Source organism: Amblyraja radiata, chromosome 3, assembly GCF_010909765.2.
Source record: "Amblyraja radiata isolate CabotCenter1 chromosome 3, sAmbRad1.1.pri, whole genome shotgun sequence".
NCBI lineage: Eukaryota > Metazoa > Chordata > Chondrichthyes > Rajiformes > Rajidae > Amblyraja > Amblyraja radiata.
In genome coordinates, this window is record NC_045958.1 from 74128896 (window position 1) to 74156680 (window position 27785).

Genomic DNA, 27785 nt, shown 5'->3' on the forward strand with positions numbered 1-27785 from the left:
GGCGGAACGCAGCGCGTGGGGGAACATCTCTGGAGGCAAAGGGATGGTCAATGTTTTGTGTCAAGACCGTGCATCAGGACCCTCCCTCCATCTCTTGTCTCCTTCCTGGTCCTGACCTACTCTGTATTTCCGGCAATTACTATTTTCATTTTAGATTTCCAGCATCTTCAGTTTTTCTTTGATTTTCACTTCAAGGTAAGCCTTCTGCTGAGAGGATGGCAATGATTATGTAGTTGTTAATAATGACGCCTGATGCAGTGCATTCCAAATGATGCAATCCAATAATGTATGCAGGGTAATTATCGTGTCTGTTTAAAGGTGTTTGTCAGCTTCAGGAAGTGGGGCTAGAGTTAATACTGCACTCCACACATACATGTACAGAGAATGTGTTTCTCCCCCAAAGTAATTGCATTGCAATTTCTTGTAAAAATCAGCCTGAGAGTCATTAGACTTATCACAACAAAATTGCAGGTTGTTATGTTTGGAACTGTGGCTGATTAGAAAGATGTTCTAACATTGCTTTCGTGGCAAAGTACGCAAACTATTGATGTTATCACTGGGGAAAAATGCTTTGTTTGTAATACAAATTGAACGCATTATTTTTTGTGTAATAAAATCACCTGATATTCAGAATGCAGTGTTTTAATAATGAGTAGGCTGACAGGAAGAGAAATCTGTGGAACTCATTGCCACAGATGGCTGAGGAGGCCAAGTCAGTGGATATTTTTAAGGCAGAGATAGAAAAATTGTTGATTAGAACGGGTGTCAAGGGCTATGCGGAGAAGGCAGATAAATAGGATTAGGTAGAGATCAGCTCTGATTGAATGGCGGAATACTCTCGATGGGCCGAATGGCCTAATTCTACTCCTAAAACTTGTGAACTTGTATATGCATACATTTGTTCCAATGAATGGGAGAACTAGTTTCCTCTCTCTCCATTTTTAGGAATTGGTCTTTCTTACCAGCGTACTGAAGTGTTTGGCAGTTGTCATTACAATACTGTGGAGGTGGAGTTAATTTTGTGAGTGATTTTTGTGTCTTTCCAAATTACAGACAAATTCAACTTATGGACACCTGTAAAGACGGAAACTATTTGTTTACCGAGGACAGCCAGTGTCTTGAACATAAATTTCACATGAGGGGGGGGGGGGGGGGGGGGGGGGGGGGGGGGGCCGGTGGATGGTGTCCGTTGATTTTACTAAAACATTTGATAGTTCCCCTTGACAGGCTGATCCAAAAGATTTAAATGGATCATCATCATCGGCGGTTACTCGAAACGAGTATGACTGTCCTCTCCGTTCCATAGGGTCGTCTACTTGTGGGTCTGCAGATGTCTGTAGAGGCCAATCCACAATCCACACACATTGGTGCAGCGTGGGCAGTGGAGACTGGCGGTGGTTGGTAGTCGTCGAGCCCCCTTCTCTCACTCCTTACGGTGCTGTCGCTTTGTCTCTGCGACATGGCGTAGTTCCATTTCGTGAAGTCCAGCTCCTTCCTGCACGGATTTCCTCCAGGAGCGCCTGTCCACTCCCAGTTGCTTGATGTGATGTGGAATTTCTTCACTGTTCTTGATGTTGTCCTTGAAGTGTTTCTTTGGTCCGCCGGGGGCTCGCCGACTTCCTTCAGCAGAGAGTACAGGATCTGTTTAGGGAGACGTGTGTTGGACATGCGGATGACATGGCCAGTCCATCGAAGTTGGTGCTGCATTATTGTGGTGGTGATGCTGGTCACGTTGGCTTCCTCCAAAACGCTGATGTTAGTGCATTTGTCCTCACAGCTAATCCTCAGAATCTTTCGTATGGATCTTTGATGGTATTGTTCCAGGGCTCTCAGGTGCCTGATGTAGGTCGTCCATGACTCGGCTCCATACAACAGGGTGAAGAGGACAACGGCTCTGTAAACCAGCAGTTTTGTTTGACCCTTAAAGTCTCGTTCTTCAAAGACTCTTTGCCTGTGTCTGGCGTAGGCTCCCCTGGCACAACTCAGGCGATGGTTGACCTCAGATTCAATGTCAGCTTTTGAGGAAAGAATGCTGCCAAGGTAGGGGAAGTGATCAACGTTTTCAAGAGTGGTGTCATCCACATTTATAGTGGGCTCGGTAGACAGCTGGGTAGGTGGAGGTTGATGTAGGAACTGGGTCTTCTTGATATTTAAGGCTAAGCCCTTGGCTCTCTATGCATTGACAAAGGCATTCAGGATGCCCTGGAGGTCTTCTGCAGAGTGTGCTGCAATGGCGCAGTCATCAGCGTACTGAAGCTCCATGATGGCGGAGTTACTGACTTTGCCCTTGGCCTTCAACCTATTAAGGTTGAAGAGCCCACTGTCAGTTCTGTAGAGGATTGGGATCCCCTGTGGCAGCTCTTCACCAATGAGGTGAAGTATGGCAGCAATGAAGTCGACAAACAGGGTGGGTGCGACGATGCATCCCTGTTTGACCTTCGTTTCCACAGTGAAGGGCTCGGACTCAGAGCCGCAGTTACTGAGCACTGTGACCGACATGCCATCATGTAGAAGCCTCAATATTCTGAAGTATTTGTCGTGACAACCGTACCTTGATAGTATGCTCCAAAGAGCCTGGCGGTCTACCGAGTCAAAAGCCTTTGTCAGATCTATGAAGGACATGTACAATGGCTGCCTTTGTTCACGGCATTTTTCCTGGCGTTGGCGTGCTGTGAATATCATGTCTGCTGTACCTCTGGATGGGTGGAAGCCACACTGTGATTCTGGGAGTACCTCCCCAGACTGTGGTAGAAGTCGGTTTGCGAGGACCCGAGCAAGGACTTTGCCTGTTGTTGACAGGAGCGAGATGCCCCTGTAGTTTCCACATTCAGCCTTGTCCCCCTTCTTAAAAATGGTCACTATTAGAGCATCCCTGAGTTCTGAGGGAAGTTCTTCTTTTTCCCAGACCTTGAGGTGTAGGGTGTGGATGAGGTACAGGAGCTCCGGTCCACTTTCCTTTAAGATCTCAGCTGGGATGCCATCTGGACTGGTGGCCTTGTTGTTCTTAAGGCCAGTTAACAGTTAAATTAATAGATTAACAGTTACATGGTCATATGGATTTATAACTGGCTTACTGATAGACGCCAGAGGGTTATGCTGGAGGTCTGTGACCAGTGGAGTTCCGCAAGGATCTGTGCCGAGACCTCTGTTATTGGAAATATATATAAATGACTTGGATGTAATCCTAGATGGTTTAGTAAGTTTGCAGCTGACACCGATGTTGCTGGGGTTGTTGACTGATAAAAGTATATAGTGGGATATGGATCAGCTACAGAAGTCAGTGGAGAAATGGCAGATGGAGTTTAACCAGAGCAAGTGTGAAGAGTTGCACTTTGGGAGGTTGATTGTAAAGGAAAAATATACATTAATGGCCAGACATTTAACAACAGTGATGTAAAGAGGGCTCTCGGGGTCCAAGACCATATCTCCCGGATGGTGGCAACACAAGTAAATAAGAGGGGTAAATAAGAGAAATGGTATGCTTGTCTTTATTGGTTGGGAAATTGAGTATAAGAGTCAGGACGTCATGATGCAGCTATAGGACTTTGGTTAGACCACATCTGGAGTATTGCATGCGCCCAATACACTAAGGATGTAGAGGCTTTAGAGAGGGAGCAGAGGGGATTTACTGGAATGATGTTTGTACTAGGGGTCATAAGCTACAGGGAGAGATTAGACAGCTTGGATTGTTTTCCCTGGAGCTTTGGAGGTTGAGGGGAGACCTGATAGAGGTATGTAAAATTATGAGAGGCATTGAGAGTCAGTTAGAACTTTTTTCCCAGGATGGAAATATCAAATTCTAGAGGGCATAGGTTTAAGGTGAAAGGGACAAAGTTTAAATGAGACCAGACCAAGTGCAGACCTGTTGGGTTTGCTCCCCCGACGCAAGATTCCAACACTCACCCCTTCCCCCAATGCAATTTTGCCCCACTCACGCATAGCCCCCAACTGCGCAGTCGCGGCTTATTTCTCCTCATCCCCCAGCACTCCCTCCTCCTCCTCTTCACCCTCCCTCTTCAATCCCTAGAGAGTGGGGGTGGGGGGTGGGGGTAGAGAGAGGGGCAGAGAGGGAGGGGGGTAGAGAGGGGGTGGGGAGTAGTGGGAGGGGTAGAGAGGGAGGTGGGTAGAGGGTGGGACTGAGGGTAGATAGGGAGGGGGGAATCTCCCTCCTCCACTCCATCTCCCTCCTCCACACACCCCCCCATCTCCCTCTAGCACCCCACTCCCCAACCCATTTCCCTCATCCTCCTCCCCTCACTCCCATTCCCTGTCCCATGACTTACCCAGGTCATAGAGCAGCACCAGGGCGTGGAACTCGGCCTGATTCTCGCATTCGGCCCGGCCCTGGCTGTAGACTCCAGCCGTCGGCTCGGCCGCCGCCTGGGCTCCAGTGCAGGCCCCGACTTCATCTCCGGGCCCGTCCCTGAGCCCGGAACCCAGGCTCGTCCTTGGTTCCAGCAGCGGCTTCTTTCTCGGCCTCGGTCACGGCCGCATCCCAAGCCCCGGGCTCGGCTCTCACTGCAGGTTGAGCGCCAGGCTCGGCTCCAACCAGGGCCCGCGGCACCACCCTTGCTACCGGGTGTCGGTCGCTGGCAGCCGCCACCACGCAAGGGCTGGAGTGCCCCTCCCTCCCTCCCGGAGTGTCCCGTCCTGCTGCCTTGTGAGTGCATTGTGACGTCACTCGGGGTTTTTTTTCCGAAAAGGGTGAGTTTTCGAGCAGCTTTAAAAACGATTAAAAACTTCAAAAATATAGGGAATGGGAATGCGACGGGCAGATGTTTGTCGACTCGACGGACAAAATGTGAGTAGAATGTGTGAAAATGGGAAGGCTGTGGCTTAGCGTTTGGAAGAAAATAGGAATTAACCAAATATTGACACACACAGCCACAAACAAGACAAGGAGTTTTAGTATTATAGGGATGTGTGGTGCAAGTTTTTTTTACACAAAGGGTGGTGAGTGCCTGGAACACGCTGCCGGGGGTGGCATTTAAGATACTTTTATATAGGCCACATGGATATGAAGGGGTATGGATTGTGCAGGCAGATAAGAGTTGATCTTGGTATCGTGCTTGCCTGACATTGTGGGCCGAAGGGCCTGTTCCTTTGTTGTGTTGTTCTATGCTCTAATAGGATGTAAGGGATGTGACAAAACACTTGCTGAAAAGTTTAAGGAATATCTTTAAGAGACGCAAAGAGATTTAAGGATGAAATTCCAGAACGTAAATGCCTACTATGTTCTGTGTGCTGAAGCAAAGCAAGAATTTGATTGTCCTATCAGGGACACATGACAATAAAATCACTTGAACTTGAACTAGATCTGTAGTCGCTGAAGACTCAATCTAATGGGAGAGCAATAAAATTGGGGAATGATTAGGTGTCTGGGGCTATGGGGGGAAAGGCAGAATGGGGTTAGGAGGGAGAGATAGAATGAATACTTTATTGTCACATGTCACAAGACTCAGAACTGCTGTTGTTTTGGGAGCAACAGCAGCAGGAGTTAAGCAAGAGATACGACTGATTGGCTCTAGCCCAAGTGGGAGGAGAGAAGTGAAAACAGTTAAAGTAGAGGCCAAGGACAGGCAGACTTTACTCAGAACTGCTGTAGTTTTGGGAGCAACAGCAGCAGGAGTTTAGTAAGAGATACGACTGATTGGCTCTAGCCCAAGTGGGAGGAGAGAAGTGAGTCAGTGCCGGGAAAACAGTTGAAAACTGAGGAATTTGGTTTGTAAATTGGTAAATCAGGCAATTTATCAGTCAATTTAAGCAAGACGGCTCTTAGCGAGCGGCAGTGAGTGAGGGAAGTGCCCTGTGAGAAAAGTGTGAGTCTCTGGCGAGGAGGCTGAGGAGAGGAGACCACGCAATACGCTTGAGAGGTAGAGACGAAAGAAAGAGATGTCAGGCAAGCTGATTCAGTGCGATGCTTGCAGTATGTGGGAGGTCAAGGACACCGCTGGTGCCTCTGGCTGCTACAAATGCGAGAAGTGCATCCAGGTAGAGCTCCTGAAGGACCGTGTTGGGGAACTTGAGAAGCAAGTGGATGACCTCCGGTTCGTCCGAGAAACAGAGTCGTTCCTCGACAAGTCCTACAGTACGATTGTTACACCTAACGTACTGGAAGAGAGAAGGTGGGAGACAGTGAGAACGGGAGGGAAGCATGGAATGCCAACTTCCCCGGGTGTTGTACCTCTTGTGAACAGGTTCACCCACTTAGAAGCTGTCGGGACAGAAGAGGTGTTTACACTGGGCGGCGGACTGGCTTGTGATGCGAATAGGGCTGTTGAGCCAAAACCAAAAAGGCCTAAGGCAGGCAACGCCATTGTAGTGGGAGACTCCATTGTGAGAGGTACGGACAGGGGTTTCTGCGGCAACAGACGGGATGCGAGGATGGTGTGCTGCTTTCCTGGTGCCAGGATCCAGGATGTCATGGACAGAGTGCAGAAAATCCTGAAGGGCGAAGGTGAACATCCGGAAGTGGTAGTGCATGTCGGCACAAACGATGTCGGAAAGAAGGGGATGAATATTCTGCAGCGTGACTTTAGAGAGCTCGGAAAAATGCTGAAAAGCAGGACCTCCAGGGTTGTTATCTCCGGTGTGCTTCCAGTTCCTCGTGCTGACGAGAGCAGGAACAGGGAGATACGGGACCTGAACGTGTGGCTGAGGAACTGGTGCACGGGGCAGGGATTTAGATTCTTAGATCACTGGGATCTGTTTTGGGGTAAGGGGGAACTGTACAAAAGGGACGGATTGCATCTTAACAGGTGTGGGACCAGCATTCTGGCAGGCAGGTTTGCCACTGCTACACGGGTGGTTTTAAACTGAATAAGGGGGGGGGTGGGGTGTCGAATGGGATAGTGGAAGATGGAGTTAAAGGGAAAGGGTTTCTTAAATGTGTGAGCGTAGAGGGGTGTAAAATGAGGGTAGAAGCAATAGGTAGCAAGGTGAAAAGTAAAAGTGGCAGGCAGACAAAACCAGGGCAAAAATCAAAAAGGGCCACTTTTCAACATATAACCATATAACAATTACAGCACGGAAACAGGCCATCTCGACCCTTCTAGTCCGTGCCGAACACGTATTCTCCCCTAGTCCCATATACCTGCGCTCAGACCATAACCCTCCATTCCTTTCCCGTCCATATAACTATCCAATTTATTTTTAAATGATAAAAACGAACCTGCCTCCACCACCTTCACTGGAAGCTCATTCCACACAGCCACCACTCTCTGAGTAAAGAAGTTCCACCTCATGTTACCCCTAAACTTCTGTCCCTTAATTCTCAAGTCATGTCCCCTTGTTTGAATCTTCCCTACCCTCAGTGGGAAAAGCTTATCCACGTCAACTCTGCCTATCCCTCTCATCATTTTAAAGACCTCTATCAAGTCCCCCCTTAACCTTCTGCGCTCCAAAGAATAAAGCCCTAACTTGTTCAACCTTTCTCTGTAACTTAGTTGCTGAAACCCAGGCAACATTCTAGTAAATCTCCTCTGTACTCTCTCTATTTTGTTGACATCCTTCCTATAATTAGGCAACCAAAATTGTACCCCATACTCCAGAATTGGCCTCACCAATGCCTTGTACAATTTTAACATTACATCCCAACTTCTATACTCAATGCTCTGATTTATAAAGGCCAGCACACCAAAAGCTTTCTTTACCACCCTATCTACATGAGATTCCACTTTCAGGGAACTGTGCACAGTTATTCCCAGATCCCTCTGTTCACCTGCATTCTTCAATTCCCTACCATTTACCATGTACGTCCTATTTTGATTTGTCCTGCCAAGATGTAGCACCTCACACTTATCAGCATTAAACTCCATCTGCCATCTTTCAGTCCACTCTTCCAACTGGCATAAATCTCTCTGTAGACTTTGAAAATCTACTTCATTATCCACAACCCCACCTATCTTAGTATCATCTGCATACTTACTATCCAATTTACCACACCATCATCCAGATAATTGATGTATATGACAAACAACAGTGGACCCAACACAGATCCCTGTGGCACCCCACTAGTCACTGGCCTCCAACCTGACAAACAACCATCCACCATTACTCTCTGGCATCTCCCATTCAGCCACTGTTGAATCCATCTTGCTACTCCACCATTAATACCCAACCATTGAACCTTCTTAACCAACCTTCCATGAGGAACCTTGTCAAAGGCCTTACTGAAGTCCATATATACAACATCCACTGCTTTACCCTCATAAATTTCCCGAGTAACGTCTTCAAAAAATTCAAGAAGATTAGTCAAACATGACCTTCCAGGCACAAATCCATGTTGACTGTTCCTAATCAGACCCTGTTTATCCAGATGCTTATATATATTATCTCTAAGTATCCTTTCCATTAATTTGCCCACCACTGACGTCAAACTAACAGGTCTATAATTGCTAGGTTTACTCTTAGATCCCTTTTTAAACAATGGAACAACATGCGCAGTACGCCAATCCTCCGGCACTATTCCCGTTTCTAATGACATTTGAAATATTTCTGTCATAACCCCTGCTATTTCTACACTAACTTCCCTCAATGTCCTAGGGAATATCCTGTCCGGACCTGGAGCCTTATCCACTTTTATATTTCTCAAAAGTGTCAGTACTTCCTCTTCTTTGAATCTCATAGTTTCCATAGCTACTCTACTTGTTTCCCTTACCTCACATAATTCAATATCCTTCTCCTTGGTGAATACCGAAGAAAATAAATTGTTCAATATCTCCCCCATCTCTTTTGGCTCTGCAGATAGCTGTCCACTCTGACTCTCTAATGGACCAATTTTATACCACGTTATCCTTTTGCTATTAATATAGCTGTAGAAACCCTTTGGGTTTACTTTCACCTTACTTGCCAAAGCAACCTCATATCTTCTTTTAGCTTTTATAATTTCTTTCTTAAGATTCTTTTTACATTCTTTATACTCCTCAAGCACCTCATTTGCTCCATGCTGCCTATAATTATTGTAGATCTCCCTCTTTTTCCGAACCAAGTGTCCAATTTCCCTTGAAAACCATGGCTCTTTCCGATTTTTACTATTTCCTTTCAACCGAACAGGGACATAAAGATTCTGTACTCTTAAAATGTCACCTTTAAATGTACTCCATTTCTCTTCCACATCTTTCCCATAAAACAAAAAGTCCCAATTTACTCCTTTTAAATCCTTTCGCATCTCCTCAAAGTTAGCCTTTCTCCAATCAAAAATCTCAACCCTAGGTCCAGTTCTGACCCTCTCCATAATTATATTGAAACTAATGGTATTGTGATCACTGGTCCCGAACTGTTCCCCAACGCATACCTCTGCCACCTGACCCGTCTCATTTCCTAACAGGTGGTCCAGCACCGCCCCTTCTCTAGTAGGTACTTCTATGTATTGCTGCAAAAAACTATCCTGCACACATTTTACAAACTCCAACCCATCCAGCCCATTTACAGAATGTGTTTCCCAGTCTATGTGTGGAAAATTGAAATCTCCCACAATCACTACCTTGTACTTACTACATAATTGTATAAGGGGTAAGAGTGTTGTAAAAACAAGCCTGAAGGCTTTGTGTCTCAATGCAAGGAGCATTCGTAATAAGGTGGATGAGTTGAATGTGCAGATAGCTATTAATGAATATGATATAGTTGGGATCACGGAGACATGGCTCCAGGGTGACCAAGGCTGGGAGCTGAACATCCAGGGATATTCAATATTCAGGAGGGATAGAGAGAAAGGAAAAGGAGGTGGGGTAGCGTTGCTGGTTAGAGAGGAGATTAACGCAATGGAAAGGAAGGACATTAGTTTGGAGGATGTGGAATCGGTATGGGTAGAGCTGCGAAACACTAAGGGGCAGAAAACGCTGGTGGGTGTTGTGTACAGGCCACCTAACAGTAGTAGTGAAGTCGGAGATGGTATCAAACAGGAAATTAGAAATGCGTGCGACAAAGGCAAAACCGTTATAATGGGTGACTTCAATCTACATATAGATTGGGTGAATCAAATTGGCAGGGGTGCTGAGGAAGAGGATTTCTTGGAATGTATGCGGGATAGTTATCTAAATCAACATGTAGAGGAACCAACGAGAGAGCAGGCTATTTTAGACTGGGTATTGAGTAATGAGGAAGGGTTAGTTAGCAGTCTTGTTGTACGTGCCCCCTTGGGCAAGAGTGACCATAATATGGTTGAGTTCTTCATTAGGATGGAGAGTGACATTGTTAATTCAGAAACAATGGTTCTGAACTTAAAGAAAGGTAACTTTGAGGGTATGAGACGTGAATTGGCCAAGATTGACTGGCAATTAATTCTAAAAGGGTTGACAGTGGATATGCAATGGAAGACATTTAAAGACTGCATGGATGAACTACAAAAATTGTTTTTCCCAGTTTGGCAAAAGAATAAATCGGGGAAGGTAGTACATCCGTGGATAACAAGGGAAATCAGGGATAGTATCAAAGCGAAGGATGATGCGTACAAATTAGCCAGAAAAAGCAGCATACCGGAGGACTGGGAGAAATTCAGAGACCAGCAGAGGAGGACAAAGGGCTTAATTAGGAAAGGAAAAATAGATTATGAAAGAAAACTGGCAGGGAACATAAAAACTGGCTGCAAAAATTTTTATAGATATGTGAAAAGAAAGAGATTAGTTAAAACAAATGTAGGTCCCTAGCAGTCAGAAACAGGTGAGTTGATCATGGGGAACAAGGATATAGCGGACCAATTGAATGACTACTTTGGTTCCGTCTTCACTAAGGAAGACATAAATAATCTGCCGGAAATAGCAGGGGACCGCGGGTCAAAGGAGTTGGAGGAATTGAGTGAAATCCAGGTTAGCCGGGAAGTGGTGTTGGGTAAATTGAATGGATTAAAGGCCGATAAATCCCCAGGGCCAGATAGGCTGCATCCCAGAGTACTTAAGGAAGTAGCTCCAGAAATAGTGGATGCATTAGTAATAATCTTTCAAAACTCTTTAGATTCTAGAGTAGTTCCTGAGGATTGGCGGGTAGCAAACGTAACCCCACTTTTTAAGAAGGGAGGGAGAGAGAAAACGGGGAATTACAGACCAGTTAGTCTAACATCGGTAGTGGGGAAACTGCTAGAGTCAGTTATTAAAGATGGGATAGCAGCACATTTGGAAAGTGGTGAAATCATTGGACAAAGTCAGCATGGATTTACAAAAGGTAAATCATGTCTGACGAATCTTATAGAATTTTTCGAGGATGTAACTAGTAGCGTGGATAGGGGAGAACCAGTGGATGTGGTGTATCTGGACTTCCAGAAGGCTTTCGACAAGGTCCCACATAAGAGATTAGTATACAAACTTAAAGAACACGGCATTGGGGGTTCAGTATTGATGTGGATAGAGAACTGGCTGGCAAACAGGAAGCAAAGAGTAGGAGTAAACGGGTCCTTTTCACAATGGCAGGCAGTGACTAGTGGGGTGCCGCAAGGCTCAGTGCTGGGACCCCAGCTATTTACAATATATATTAATGATCTGGATGAGGGAATTGAAGGCAATATCTCCAAGTTTGCGGATGACACTAAGCTGGGGGGCAGTGTTAGCTGTGAGGAGGATGCTAGGAGACTGCAAGGTGACTTGGATAGGCTGGGTGAGTGGGCAAATGTTTGGCAGATGCAGTATAATGTGGATAAATGTGAGGTTATCCATTTTGGTGGCAAAAACAGGAAAGCAGACTATTATCTAAATGGTGGCCGACTAGGAAAAGGGGAGATGCAGCGAGACCTGGGTGTCATGGTACACCAGTCATTGAAAGTAGGCATGCAGGTGCAGCAGGCAGTGAAGAAAGCGAATGGTATGTTAGCTTTCATAGCAAAAGGATTTGAGTATAGGAGCAGGGAGGTTCTACTGCAGTTGTACAGGGTCTTGGTGAGACCACACCTGGAGTATTGCGTACAGTTTTGGTCTCCAAATCTGAGGAAGGACATTATTGCCATAGAGGGAGTGCAGAGAAGGTTCACCAGACTGATTCCTGGGATGTCAGGACTGTCTTATGAAGAAAGACTGGATAGACTTGGTTTATACTCTCTAGAATTTAGGAGTTTGAGAGGGGATCTTATAGAAACTTATAAAATTCTTAAGGGGTTGGACAGGCTAGATGCAGGAAGATTGCTCCCGATGTTGGGGAAGTCCAGGACAAGGGGTCACAGCTTAAGGATAAGGGGGAAATCCTTTAAAACCGAGATGAGAAGAACTTTTTTCACACAGAGAGTGGTGAATCTCTGGAACTCTCTGCCACAGAGGGTAGTCGAGGCCAGTTCATTGGCTATATTTAAGAGGGAGTTAGATGTGGCCCTTGTGGCTAAGGGGATCAGAGGGTATGGAGAGAAGGCAGGTACGGGATACTGAGTTGGATGATCAGCCATGATCATATTGAATGGCGGTGCAGGCTCGAAGGGCCGAATGGCCTACTCCTGCACCTAATTTCTATGTTTCTATGTAAGTCAAAGTGAAATTCTTTACTTGCATACGCAAGGTATGCAAATAGTCGCCTCATAAGGGTACTGACAAAGTTACAGATCAGCCATGGCAGAGTAGATTTGATGGGCCGAATGATCTAATTTTACTCCTATCACATATGACCGTTTGAAATCAGAAGGTCAGGCATCTTGGAGGATTGTAGAACTGGAAGAAGCTACAGAGGGGAACTGCAACCATGGAAGGATTTGAACACAAGCATTAAAACTTTTAAACTGAGGTTTTACTTTAGTGGGTAGACAAAAATGCTGGAGAAACTCAGCGGGTGAGGCAGCATCTATGGAGCGAAGGAATAGGTGGCGTTTTGGGTCAAAACCGTTCCTCAGACTGTCTATTTTTTATTTCAGTGGGAGTCAGTGTAGGTGAGCAAGCAAGAAAAACAAGATTTGGTGCGAGTTACTACCATAACAAAGATCTGATTTGTTCATTAGTTGATTTTGGTCTTGACAATTTGAATAGACCAACACTTGGGGGCAGACTACTCCAGATTTCAGCACAGCTTCATTGCCAAAGGACACATTCCGAACCTTTTGATTGCTCATTGGTTACCACCTAATCAGGGTTGATTGTTGCTCTGTACCTTTTCTATTAAGACGGCTTAATATGGAGGCAATCTTTGACTTTTATTTTTTTTAAATGGTGTTGTGCTCAATGCCTTTATAAAAAATAAAATCCTGAATAGGAACTGTAGATGCTGGGTTAAACCTAAGATAGACACAAAAAGCTGGAGTAACTCAGCGGGTCAGAGAGCATCTCTGGAGAAAAGGAATAGGTGAGGTTTTTGGTCTGATGAAGGGTCTCGACCTGCTGAGACTCTTTTGTGTCTTATCTTCAATAAAAATCCTATATGTTTTCTAAACCGACAATGTTATCTTAGATTATTCTTTGTTGCCATAATCAGATGTTTTCATAGAGGTTTCTATTGATTTTATTTTAGAAAGTAATAAAGTAGGATATTCTATTCATCTAAATGAATACAATTTTAGTCAACAATCTAAATAAGCAGAAAGATTTCAATTGGTAGCTTATTGTGCCAACTGCCAATTGAAAGAACATGGATAAAAAATGTGATAGTTTTAAGAGCACAGGTTAGATCAATTTCTTGCTCATTCTGACTTCTAATACTCTTTCATTAGATACAAAACATTGAAATTACCTCCCCAAATATCTGTCAACACTTGGCTTTCCTCTTCTAAGACATTCTTTAAAACCAAGTTTTTATTCATCAGACCTAATAGGTCTGATAGGTTGATCATGGCGCAAATCCTACCTCGACAAAAACCTGGACCCACTGCAGTTCACTTACCGTCACAAAAGATCAACGGTGGATGCGATCTCGCTGGCCCTCCACTCCGCTCTGGACCACTTGGACAACAAAAACTCATATGTCAGGCTGTTATTCATTGATTACAGCTCGGCATTTAATACAATCATCCCCTCCAAGCTGGTTACCAAACTCGCAGAACTGGGTCTCTGCGCATCCCTCTGCAATTGGATCCTCGACTTCCTCATTCTCAGACCACAGTCTGTTCATATAGGTGGAAATGTGTCAGACTCGATAACAATCAGCACGGGAGCACCTCAAGGCTGCGTGCTCAGCCCCCTGCTGTACTCACTCTATACTCATGACTGCGTAGCCGGTCATAGTGCGAACTCCATCATCAAGTTCGCTGACGACACCACTGTTGTGGGACGTATCACTGATGGGGATGAGTCAGAGTATAGAAGAGAGATCGAGCAACTGTCCATATGGTGCCAGCACAATAATCTGGCCCTCAACACCAGCAAAACCAAGGAACTGATTGTGGACTTTGGAAGGAGTAGGATGGGGACCCACAGTCCCGTTTATATCAACGGGTCGATGGTTGAAAGGGTCAAGAGCTTCAAATTCCTGTGCATGCACATCTCTGAAGATCTTTCTGAAGAATGCCTATCGTTCTATCCCTCGCCCTCACTTCGGTAAGTCCGACCATACCGCGGTGCTGCTTCTTCCTGCCTACAGGCAGCAATTAAAGAGCGCACCCCCAGAAGTGAGGACAGCACAGAGCTGGTCGGGGGGGGCAGAAGAACAACTCCAGGACTGTTTGGAGTCTGTAGACTGGGCAATGTTCAAGGACTCGGCAACGGACTTGAACGAATACGCCACAGTCGTTACAGACTTCATAAAGAAATGTGTGGAGGACTGCATCCCTACAAAAACCTTCCGAGTGTTTCCCAATCAGAAACCTTGGATGAACTTTGAGATCCGCACTCTCCTGAAGTCCAGACACAGGGCATTCACTTCCAACGATACAGTGGCCTACATGAAGACCAGATACGACCTTGGTAAGGCCATCAAAAAGGCCAAAAGGGACTTCTGCTCCAAACTGGAGGACGAGACAGATGTTCGGCAGCTGTGGCAGGGTCTGAATGCAATCACCTCCTACAAGGCAAAGCCAGGAGGCAGCTCGAATGCCGGTGTAACATCACTCCCTGACGAGCTCAATGCGTTTTACGCACGCTTTGACAGGGGAATACTGATGTGCCTTCCCGATCCCCCATTCGCTGTGATGGCATTTCAGTCTCAGTCACAGAGGCCGATGTCAGGAAATCCTTCAGAGGGGTGAACCCCCGAAAAGCACCTGGACCTGATGGTATACCCGGCCGTGTTCTAAAAACCTGTGCGGACCAACTGGCGGGAGTTTTTACGGACATTTTCAACCTCTCACTTCTGAGGTCTGCGGTCCCCACCTGCTTTAAAAGGGCATCAATTATACCGGTGCCCAAGAAGAGTAAGGTGACGTGCCTCAATGACTATCGACCAGTAGCACTAACGCCGGTGGTGATGAAGTGCTTTGAGAGGTTGATCATGGAGCAAATCAACTCCTACATCGACAAAAACCTGGACCCACTGCAGTTCGCATACCGCCACAACAGATCAACGGTGGATGCGATCTCGCTGGCCCTCCACTCCGCACTGGACCACTTGGACAACAAAAACTCATATGTCAGGCTGTTATTCATTGATTACAGCTCGGCATTTAACACAATCATCCCCTCCAAACTGGTTACCAAACTCGCAGAACTGGGTCTCTGCGCATCCCTCTGCAACTGGATCCTCGACTTCCTCGTCCACAGACCACAGTTTGTTCGTATTGGTGGAAATGTGTCAGCCTCAATAACAATCAGCACGGGAGCACCTCAAGGCTGCGTGCTCAGCCCCCTGCTGTACTCACTCTATACCCATGACTGCGTAGCGAACCACAGTGCGAACTCCATCATCAAGTTCGCTGACGACACCACTATTGTGGGGCGTATCACTGATGGGGATGAGTCAGAGTACATAAGAGAGATCGAGCAACTGTCCATATGGTGCCAGCGCAATAACCTGGCCCTCAACACCAGCAAAACCAAGGAACTGCTTGTGGACTTTGGAAGGAGTAGGATGGGGACCCACAGCCCCATTTATATCAACGGGTCGATGGTTGAAAGGGTCAATAACTTCAAATTCCGGGGGGTGCACATCTCTGAAGATCTTTCCTGGTCCCAGAACACTAACGCAATTATCAAAAAAGCTCATCAGCGCCTCTACTTCCTGAGAAGATTACGGAGAGTCGGATTGTCCAGGAAGACTCTCTCTAACTTCTACAGGTGCACAGTCGAGAGCATGCTGACCGGTTGCATCGTGGCTTGGTTCGGAAATTTGAGCGCCCTGGAGAGGAAAAGACTACAAAAAGTCGTAAACACTGCCCAGTCCATCATCGGCTCTGACCTTCCTTCCATCGAGGGGATTTATCGCAGTCGCTGCCTCAAAAAGGCTGGCAGTATCATCAAAGACCCTCACCATCCTGGCCACACACTCATCTCCCTGCTACCTTCAGGTAGAAGGTACAGGAGCCTGAAGACTGCAACAACCAGGTTCAGGAATAGCTACTTCCCCTCAGCCGTCAGGCTATTAAACCTGGCTCGGACAAAACTCTGATTATTAGCAACCACTTTCTGTTACTTGCACTACCAGTTTATTTATTCATGTGTGTATATATTTATATCATGGTATATGGACACATTTATCTGTTTTGTAGTAAATGCCTACTATTTTCTGTGTGCTTAAGCAAAGCAAGAATTTCATTGTCCTATACAGGGACACATGACAATAAACTCACTTGAACTTGAACTTGATCTTTCCTGGTCTGAGAACACTGATGCAATTATTAAGAAAGCACATCAGCGCCTCTACTTCCTGAGAAGATTACGGAGAGTCGGTTTGTCAAGGAGGACTCTCTCTAACTTCTATAGGTGCACAGTCGAGAGCATGCTGACCGGTTGCATCGTGGCTTGGTTCGGCAACTTGAGCGCCCTGGAGAGGAAAAGACTACAAAAAGTAGTAAACACTGCCCAGTCCATCATCGGCTCTGACCACTCTTCCATCGAGGGGATCTATCGCAGTCGCTGCCTCAAAAAGGCTGGCAGTATCATCAAGGACCCACACCATCCTGGCCACACACTCATCTCCCTGCTACCTTCAGGTAGAAGGTACAGGAGCCTGAAGACTGCAACAACCAGGTTAAGGAATAGCTACTTCCCCACTGCCATCAGGCTATTAAACTTAGCTCGGACAAAACTCTGAACAATAGCCCATTATCTGTTATTTGCACTTTATCAGTTTATTTATTCCTGTGTATATATATATATATATATATATATATATATATATATATATATATATATAATGGTATATGGACACACTGATCTGTTTTGTAGTCAATGCCTATTATGTTCTGTTGTGCTGAAGCAAAGCAAGAATGTCATTGTCCTATCAGGGACACATGACAATAAACTCACTTGAACTTGAATTTAATATCTACTCAGACGCATGAACTGCAGATGCTGGTTTACAAAAAAAAGACCCAAAGTCTGGAGTAACTCAGCGGGTCAGCAGCATCCCGGATAATTCGTTATTCGATAGACTAAATGTCGTTCCTTTTACATGTATCTTACACTAAATGGATTGATTGTAATCGTGTATTGTCTTTCTACTGACTGGTTAGCACACAACAAAAAGCGTTTCCCTGTACCTCAGTACACGTGACAATAAACTAAACTGAAGATTGGTGACATTTCAAGTCAGAACCCTTCTTCTGACTGTTTGTAATGGGAAGGAGGGAGGGGAGAAATTTGAGAAAAGAGATGGAGGCAGGACAAGGCCTGCAAGTGATAGGTGGATTCAGGTGAGGGGCATTTTTGTTGACAGATAGATGGACAAAGGCCAGAGATGAAAGGACAACAGGGTGTAAGCTAAGGAGATAAGTAAATTGTGAAGCCAGAGGAAGGTATATATGTGGAAGTGAACAGGGGTACGAGAAACAGAATAGTGGGAGAAAGGGGTGTTCGTCTAGGTGGGGCACAGGCAGAAAGCGGGGGAAGGGTTGTTGCCTAAAATTTGGAGAATTCATTGTTGATACTCCAATGAATATTGCAAGTAACCTAAGTGGAACATGGCTGCTGTTCCTCCAGTTTGTATGTGGCCTCATTCCAGCAATGGAATTTACGGGTTGGATGCAAAACATTTCACTGTACCTAGGTACATGTGACAATAACATATCATTGAACACTTCTCTGTGCTCCCTTGAAATCTACCAGGTTTCACTGTAAAACGCATCATATTATTGGGTAACCCCCCCAAAAAATGTGAATGCATATTAATTGGTGAAACATCCAATAGTCCAGGAAATCTATTAGTCTGGCACCACCAATGTCCCAGGTGTGATAGATTGGAGTTTTACTGTCTGTAGAAAATTGTGCAACCAAGTGTAAGAAGTGATAAGGATTAGCGGTGAGCAGCATGAGATGATGTTATGTCATTTGGATGGGGCGAAGAGGAGATAATTCATCGTTGGCCACCAACAGTATATCGACTTATTCAAATCATTCTTAGTCACTGCTATCAGAGGTGAGTAGAGCTGGAGGGGATGAGAGGATGAGGGAGAGACTATTGAGGCTTTTCATCATCTTATTTGTGTGTAGAGCGAGCATGAAAAAGAAAAGGCCATGGAGACACATAACCTCATTGCTGGAAAGGCCAAGCTCTGATGTTAATGCTGTACTCCAGAGACTTCCTGACCAGCAGAAATAGTTTCTCTCAGTTCACCTGAACATATTGAAAAATCATTCTTTACCCTTCTGCTTAAGGGTTCAAACTGGCTATGCATTTTGTAATCAATTATAGACACAAGGTTCTACAGGTACTGATTTACAAAAAATCGCACAAAGTGCTGGAGTAATTCAACAGGTCAAGTAGCAGCCCTGGAGAATGCGGATAGGTGACATTTGGATGCTTCTTCAGACTCGTGTCTGTGTTGGTCTGACTGACTTGATTGAATTAGCAGTAAATTGACAAGAATGGTGCAGTTGATGTTTTTCAACGAGGTTGCAAATGGAAAGCTGACCAAAAATGTAAAAGTCCATGGGATCCAAAGGAAAAAAACTGGATATATACAGTAATTAGCTCAGTGGGAGAATATTTTGGTGATTATTTAGTTTAGAGGTGTAGCGTGGAAATGAATTTGTGCCGACCAATGATTACCTGTACAGAGGCTCTGTGTTATCCCACCTTTGCCTCCGACACACTAGGGGCATTTTACAGAAGCCAATTAACCTACAAACCTGCATCTTTGGAGTGCGGGAGGAATCTGGAGCACCCGGAGAAACGCCAACGTGGTCACAGGGAGAACGTACAAAGTCCGTACAGGCAGCACCCGTAGTCAGGATCGAGCCCGGGTTTCTGCCACTATAAGGCAGCAACTCTACCACTGCACCACTGTGCCTTTGTGTCTCTTTTGTAAACCAGCATCTGTAGTTCCCATTGATAGGCGAATACAGGTGAGGGAAGTTTGATTGGCAGATGGTTGGAATAAGTGACAAAGGCTAGTATAACGGAGACACAAAAAGCTGGAGTAACTCAGCGGGTCAGAGTTTCTCTGGAGAAAAGGAATGGGTAATGTTTTGGGTCGAGACACTTCTTTAGACAGAGACAAAAGGATGACATATAAGAAGCTTCCCACTCCGATATGCCCCCGGTCACCTTTCTCCTTTTCCCTCCTCTCCCATCCCCATGTTCCCTATTTTCCCTCTTTCCCCTCCTCACGTCCCTTCCACCCATATCCCTCCGGCTTTACGTTTCACTCCTCTTCTATCTGACATTTTGTCTCCTTTTCATTTCTAGCCGTGATCAATTCCTCCACGCATCTGCCCATTTTTGGTCCCATATGAACTGGCAGTGTTTTTCCTGCCGATATGGGGTTCAAATTCACTGCAACTGCAACGTTCAAATCAATCGCGTTCCACAAACACCCACTCGCAAGCTAATTTAAAAGCCCATTATTTTACGAGAATTAAACATTAAATTCCTTCCATTTGGCCAATAAATTCATGACAATGAGTTTTTAAAATCATGTTATATTGTGAATTCTTGTGTGAATGTTATTTGGACACTTCGGCTATTTAAAAATGTTAACCTTTTCTTAAGAAATGGATAGATGTTTAGATCTAGTGATTGAATTTTGTAATTAGCTACAATTAGGTAACTAACTAATTATATGCTTTAATTTCAGGTCATCCAAGTAAGATTGTTTCATATTTGTTTCAGAATGCTTCAATCTATAATAACTGAAAATTTCTTTCAGTTCTCTTAATTTTTAAGAAACTTATGGGCTTTTGACTATCCTCGATCACAGCTTTTGTGTTAAGTCAATGGAAAAGCAATAGGGAACAAGATGCTAATTTCCGAGTATGACATTGCCCATAACTTTTTTAATACTGCAGATATGAAAATGAATTAGGTGTCAAATTAAACTTATTTTTATGCTTTATCTGATGGGATAAATTGCAGACTTGATTTTTAAAATCTCAAAATGTTGTAACATTGCTACTATGAGGTCACTGGAACTCTCCTTCATGCTCGAGGGAAGTTCCCGCATACTCGCGGCCTCCGTTTGGTAAAAATTGGTCGGCATGGTTCTTTTGAACTCGTAGTGTAGTGGGGTCGCTATGTAGTTATAGGCTGTCGAGGGCAGCCGTAGGCAATCTCCTTCGCTGACCGGGCATTTTAATTGGCTCATTGGAGTTTTCAGGACCAAGAAAAACCGACCAGAAATTTAAATGCCCGCGAAACTGCGCGTGTGTGTGTGTGGTCGGTCGATCCAGCTCGCAGTTTCATGGCTGACGGTCGATCCAGCTCGAGGTTTTCCAGGCGAGTGCCCTCGAGCTTGAAGGTCGAAGACAGTCGCTGTAAAGTCGTGTCAATGGGACAGGCCCTTAAGTGTTGAGGTGAAATAATATCTTTGGGGAACATGGATAGGTGATGTTTTGGGTCAGGACACTTAGGTCTGAAGGTGGGCCCGCTGAGTTACTCCAGCGCTTTGTATCACTTGCTAGGCGTTGTCTTGCATCTAGCTATTTAGAGTTAGATAGGGCTCTTCCGGCTAACGGAATCAAGGGATACGGGGAGAAAGCAGGAATGGGGTACTGATTTTGGATGGTCAGCCATGATCATATTTAATGGCTCAAAGGGCCGAATGGCCTACACCTGCACCTATTTTCTATGTCTCTATGTTTTCCAGCATACTCTCCCCATCCGCCCCCATATGGTCAGTCTGAAGAAGGGTCCAGGCTAGAAACATCATCTACAGACGCTAGCCTGATCCTCTGAGTTACAGCGGGTCTTGTGTTCAACAGCGCAGCCAGGAGATGGCTACTGGTACTGCATGCCTTCTCGATAAAGTAGCCCCACCTTTAGGCATCTGGATGTATGTAATTACATGCATTTATTATACTGCATAGAAATCGCTTACAATCATCTCCCTTGCACAGTCTTTTTTCCAAGTTATTTCATTGATCGCACCTCTCTTTCAAGCTGGGGTAGTTCTTGTTGGAGGAGATAAAGTGTTATCATTGTAAAGTTATTAGCTATTTGAACGCAGCATTGTAAATGTCATGAGGTGCAAAAAAAGTAATACAAAAACTGACAAAGTAGAAGGCTTCAAAGTGTCTGAACTGCTTCAAAGTATTTAAAACGTCTTTAAAAGTACCCAATGTCTTGGCCTCCACAGCCATCTGTGGCAATGAATTCCACAGATTGACTACCCTCTGGATAAAGAAATTCCTCCTCATCTCCTTTCTTAAGGTACGTCCTTTTATTCTGAGGCTGTGCCCTTTGCCTCGAGATTCTCCCACCACTGGAAACATCCTTTCCACGTTCACGCATCACCTGTATTCTTGAATCAGCATATTCCGGTAACCAACCATCTTGCCGGGGATAGATCCACCTGATGTATAAAAATTCTAGATTTTATTTGTATAAAGTATATTAATTCCTTTGAATTTCTTTCCCTTCACCCAGCTGCAAGGCCCAAAGGGTTTGGAATCACAGCCCAAGATATTGGTCGTCGTCTTTCACTTTCAGCCTATGTCTTGGCTTTTGCTGCTCACACAGATTTCTATCTACAATTCTGCAGGAGACCACTCAGCCTATTCAATCAAACTGCTCATTTAATACAGAAACAAGGAACTTGCGGATACTGGTTTACAAAAAAGACACAAAGTGCTGGAGTAACATAAGGGGTCAGCTCTATTGTTTGTTTTATGTGTGCGCGCATTGGCTATGGGGTAGGTGACAACGAGGCGTACAATCAGTATACATACTGTACATTGCAGGTCAGGTCAATCAATGGTCAATGGTGCTTGTCACATGTGTAAATGCGCCGTGAATTTTTTTTTGGTTGCACCCAGTAAAGTATTATGATACCTAAGCATCATCCCCAATTAGCAAAGTGTACAGAAATAGTCCACTGAGACCACATGCAAGGGGCGCCAGGATTTAGTGCCATTTCAAAGTCCGGTCCAGTCTGCACTTCAGGTCTTATGGAGTGGAGCCCGATCCAAGCGAGCCCCAGGCTGCTGTGGCCCTCCGGATATCACCTTTGTCCGGATTGTTCAGCCAACCAATGTCTCTCATCACCCATCCACCTTTGTGTCCTGGGGGCGCCTTCTGCAACCGTCCTTGATCCCTCTCCTACCGGCCTTGCACCTCGCGTCCGCCATTGCCGGCTTCCTCCTCTCCGGTCTTCAGGGGACAAGCAGGAGGTCAGCTTGGCAGCTTCCCCCTACCAAGTCTTTGGCATCTGGTTGACCCTACTTCAGACTGATTGTAATAGAGGGAAGAAGGCTGGAAGAAAGGTGGGGCCAGCTCAAAGCCAGGCAAGCGATAAGTATATCAAGTCCGGGACAAAACACTGTCGAAGAGCAGGAGAGCACCAGGAATCACAATGGGGAGCAGTGAGAGAGGGTCTCGCAGAAACCCTGTCAGAGGCAGAAGAACTTCTTCGAAGTTAGCATACCTGGAGGAGGTTTTGTAGTGGAGCAGTAAAATGGCGGCACAGTGGTGCAGCAGTAGAATTGCTGCCTTATATCACCAGAGACCCGGGTTTGATCTTGACTACGGAGTTTGTACGGAGTTTTCTCTGTGACCACGTGGGTTTATTCTGGGTACTTAGGTTTCCTCCCACAACCCGAAGACGTGCAGGTTTGTAAGTGAATTGGCCTCTGTAGATTTTCCCTCATGAGTAGGATAGAACTTTGTGCACAGTTTTTGGCTGGTTGGTGTGGACTTGGTGGGCCGAAGTCTTGCTCAAAGTCTTGAACTAATTAAGAATAAGGAGTGAGCCATTTGGAACGGAGACGGGGAAACACTTTTTCTCACAGTGAGTGGTGAGTCTGTGGAATTCTCCGCCTCAGAGGGCGGTGGAGGCAGGTTCTCTGGATGCTTTCAAGAGAGAGCTAGATAGGGCTCTTAAAAATAGCGGAGTCAGGGGATATGGGGAGAAGGCAGGAACGGGGTACTGATTGGGGATGATCAGCCATGATCACATTGAATGGCGGTGCTGGCTCGAAGGGCCAAATGGCCTGCTCCTGCACCTTTTGTCTATTGTCTAAAAATTCAATTTAATGACATTTCCACGTTATTTTAACTGTTTTATAATCCAAGTAATTTAGTTTCATTGGCAATGTCTAAAATACAAATTAATTTAAATTAATTTACAAATCAGCAACAAGCAGTACTGTAGCCTTAATAAGACATTAAAAAGTTATTTTTTCACCCAAGTTCACACTTCAAACCTTTATCAAATTTTGTTTCCATCCTGTTCCAGTTTGGCCAGCTGTTTCTCCAGGATTTTCAAGTTGACTTGATGCATCATCAGAAACTGTCCATTCATGTGGAAAACTGGAATGTCATACTTGTACCTCTCAAACCAGACACAATTCTCTGGATCGGTGATGTCCACCTCCTGCAGGATGAACTGCGAATGGATAATATAATTAATTGCATGATCTTTGTTTGAAACTGGAGGGGGGCAAGTAGATAAGATCATGAGGATATTGTTCTGAATGAGATGAAGAACGGTAAGATGAGGCTCCTAAGAAGGGGGTTGGGGTGGGAGATTGCAACCTTCACGTGGTCCGACCTGTGTTGACGAATGCAATCAACCTGGCGTGCACAATCAAATAAGATCAGATAGAACAAGTTGTCCTAAAACTTTAGGCTGTGCACACCATATGCAAGAAGAAGAAGAAGAAGAAGGGGGTTGGGGGTAAATACTGACATGAAGAAGATGGACTGAGTGGCCTGCTTCTGAGAGGTTCATTCTTTGGCAATTAGTTTTAGTTTAGAGATGTGGCGCAGAAACAGGCCCTTCGCCTCATGGAGTCTGCGCCGACCTGCATTCCCTGTACACTAGCAGTATTTGGGACGACAGATGGCACAATGGGCTAAGTGTTCGGCTGGCGACCGGAAGGTAGCCGGTTCGAATCCCGCTTGGAGTGCATACTGTCGTTGTGTCCTTGGGCAAGACACTTCACCCACCTTTGCCTGTGTGTGAATGTGTGTGAGTGATTGGTGGTGGTCGGAGGGGCCGTAGGCACAGAATGGCAGCCACGCTTCCGTCAGTCTGCCCCAGGGCAGCTGTGGCTACAGAAGTAGCTTACCACCACCGAGTGTGACTGAGGAGTGAATGAATAATGCGATGTAAAGCGCCTTGAGTATATAAATCCCATCCATTATTATTATTATTTTCCTACACATGAGGGACAATTAAAGATTTTTTTTAATTGAAACCAATTCAGTAAATCTGTAAGCAATAAGCCTACCAACCTGTACAGTGTGGGAGGAAACTGGAGCTCCCAGAGAAAACCCACACGGTCACACGGAGAACATACAAACTCTGTAGTCAGCACCTGTAGTCAGGATCAAACCCAGGTCTCTGACGCTATATAGAAACATAGAAAATAGGTGCAGGAGTAGGCCATTCGGCCCTTCGAGCTTGCACCGCCATTCGATATGATCATGGCTGATCATCCAACTCAGTATCCCATCCCTGCCTTCTCTCCATACCCCCTGATCCCTTTAGCCACAAGGGCCACATCTAACTCCCTCTTAAATATAGCCAATGAACTGGCCTCAACTACCTTCTGTGGCAGAGAGTTCCACAGATTCACCGCTCTGTGTAAAAAATCATTTTCTCATCTCGGTCCTAAAAGACTTCCCTCTTATCCTTAAACTGTGACCCCTAGTTCTGGACTTCCCCAACATCGGGAACAATCTTCCTGCATCTAGCCTGTCCAACCCATTAAGAATTTTGTAAGTTTCTATAAGATCCCCCCCAATCTTCAAAATTCTAGCAAGTACAAGCCGGGTCTATCCAGCCTACTCTAACGCTGTGCCACCGTGCCGCACTTATGGGCTAAATTATGAGCATGTTATACAAGCGTTTCCGAGCATGCAGAAGAGTACAAGGTTGTCTGCCTGGGGTATTTCAGGTGATTGAAGGATTGAGAGAAACTGGTTCTTTTGGTGGAAAAGCTCAGCACGATAGGAGATGCAAGAATCAGGAGCACAAAATAAACCACTGGAGAAACATAATGGGTCGGGCAGCATCTGTGAAGGCAGAGGGATTCCATCAGCTTTCACAGATGCTTCTTGACCTGCTATGCTCTTCCAGCAGTTTATCTTCTGTCCCAGCTTATCGAGGGGTGTTGCCTTAAAATTAGACCCCGAACATTCAGGAGGGATCTGGCAGCTAAAAGGAATCACAATAGCTCACTACTCCAGCAACCTCGGTTCAATCCTGATTGCCGGCCGGTGCTGAATGTTTAGTTTGCGTGTTCTGCCTGTGACCATGTGGGTTTCCTCGGGGAACACTGGTATCCTCCCAAGGATGTACAATTGGTGGGTTAATTGTCAAGTGCAAGCTTACCCTTGTGTAGCTAAGTGATAGAATATTTGGATAGGTGGGAAGGGGGGAGATTGATTGGAGCGGGGGGAGTATCAAGTGGCATCGATGTAAATGAGTGTTTGATGATTGGCATGCAGTCGATGGGCCGAAGGGTCTATTTCCATGCTGTCTCAGTCATCTCCACAGGTTCTGCAGCAGTAGCAAAGAGAGGAGCAGATAGTATTTTTCACCTACAGTGAGCAATTTACCAATCAACACCCATCATGTTCAGCACAAACATTGTGGGCCAAAGGGCCCATTCCTATGTATTGTTTGTTCTATGTTTTATCTATACAGAAAGACTAAGGAAATTCAGCATGTCTCCAATGACTTTGACCAATTTACACAGATGCACTGTAGAAAGCTTGCTAAGGGAATGCATCACAATGAGGTGTGCAAACGGCTCAGTCCATCATGCATGAATCAACTCCATGTACACTTCATGCTGCCTCGGGAAAGAAGGACCATTTTTACCCCGATCACCCCATCTTCTCGCTCACACGTCAAGCAGAAGATACAAAAGCTTCAAAGCATGTACCACCAGATTCAGGAAGAGCTTTCGCCCCGCTGTTATCAGATTGTTGAACAGAACTCTCATAAACTAGGGTATAAACCCGATCTCCCATCCTACCTCATGGCGACCCTTGCACTTTTTTATTTTAATTCTGCACCTTCTCTGTAACTGTAAAGCTTGACTGCAGTAACACTATATTCTGCACTCTGTTTATTTTTCTCTTTGCATAATTGTACTTGAATACTGCTTGTATGCAGTAAGCCCTCAACGAAAGCGGACCAATAGACAACAGACAGTGCAGGAGTAGGCCATTCGGCCCTTCGAGCCAGCACTGCCATTTAATGTGATCATGGCTGATCATCCCCAATCAGTACCCCGTTCCTGCCTTCTCCCCATATCCCCCGACCACGCTATTATTAAGAGCCCTATCTAGCTCTCTCTTGAAAGTATCCAGAGAACCTGCCTCCACGGCCCTCTGAGGCAGAGAATTCCACAGACTCGCCACGCTCTGTGAGAAAATGTGTTTCCTCGTCTCCATTCTAAATGGCTTAATCCTTATTCTTAAACTGTGGCCCCTGGTTCTAGTCTCCCCCAACATCGGGAACATGTTTCCTGCCTCTAGTGTGTCCAAACCCTTAACAATCTTATACGTTTCAATGAGATCCCCTCTTATCCTTCTAAACTCCATAGTGTACAAGCCCAGCCGCTCCATTCTCTCAGCATATGACAGTCCCGCCATCCCGGGAATTAACCTTGTAAACCTACCTTGCACTCCCTCAATAGCAAGAATGTCCTTCCTCAAATTAGGGGACCAAAACTGCACACAATATTCCAGGTGGTCTCACTAGGACTCTGTACAACTGCAGAAGGACCTCTTTGCTCCAATATTCGACTCCTCTTGTTATAAAGGCCAACATACCATTTGCTTTCTTCACTGCCTGCTGTACCTGCATGCTTACTTTCATAGACTGATGAACAAAGACCCCCAGATCCCATTGTACTTCTCCTTTTCCCAACTTGACACCATTTAGATTGTGTTTAAGAAGGAACTGCAGTTGCTGGAAAATCAAAGGTAGACAAAAGTGCTGGAGAAACTCAGCGGGTGCAGCAGCATCTATGGAGCGAAGGAAATAGGCACCATTTTCAGACTGATGGGGGGGGGGGGGGGGGGGACAAGAAAGGAAAAAGGAAGAGGAGGAGCCCGAGGGCTGAGGGAGAGCTGAGAAGGGGAGGAGACAGCAAGGGCTACCGGAAATTGTAGAATTAAATGTTTATGCCGCTAGGGTGCAGACTGCCCAAGCGGAATGAGGCGCTGCTCCTCCAATTTCCGGTGGTGCTCACTCTGGCCATGGAGGAGGCCCAGGGCAGAGAGGTCGGATTCGTAATGGGAGGGAGAGTTCAAGTGCTGAGCCACCGGGAGATCAGGTTGGTTAATGTGGACCGAGCAGAGGTGTTCGGCAAAAACGATCGATAAGCCTACGCTTGGTCTCACCT

General features: G+C 45.6%; 1 protein-coding gene across 6 annotated transcripts in view; it reads right to left on the minus strand.

Moving 5' to 3' along the window:
• Positions 1-27785, minus strand: part of c3h5orf63 (chromosome 3 C5orf63 homolog) — a 43497-nt gene that overhangs the window by 6696 nt on the left and 9016 nt on the right. For 3 of the 6 annotated variants that reach the window (XM_033018082.1, XM_033018076.1, XM_033018077.1), the window contains exon 4: positions 23468-23806. In XM_033018082.1, coding sequence (XP_032873973.1) covers positions 23630-23806 — 177 coding nt within the window. In that variant the 3' untranslated portion in view covers positions 23468-23629. Of the gene's footprint in view, positions 1-21255; positions 21776-21980; positions 23150-23467; positions 23807-27785 lie in introns of those variants that run through there. The other 3 variants (XM_033018078.1, XM_033018079.1, XM_033018081.1) reach the window with 3 other exon arrangements.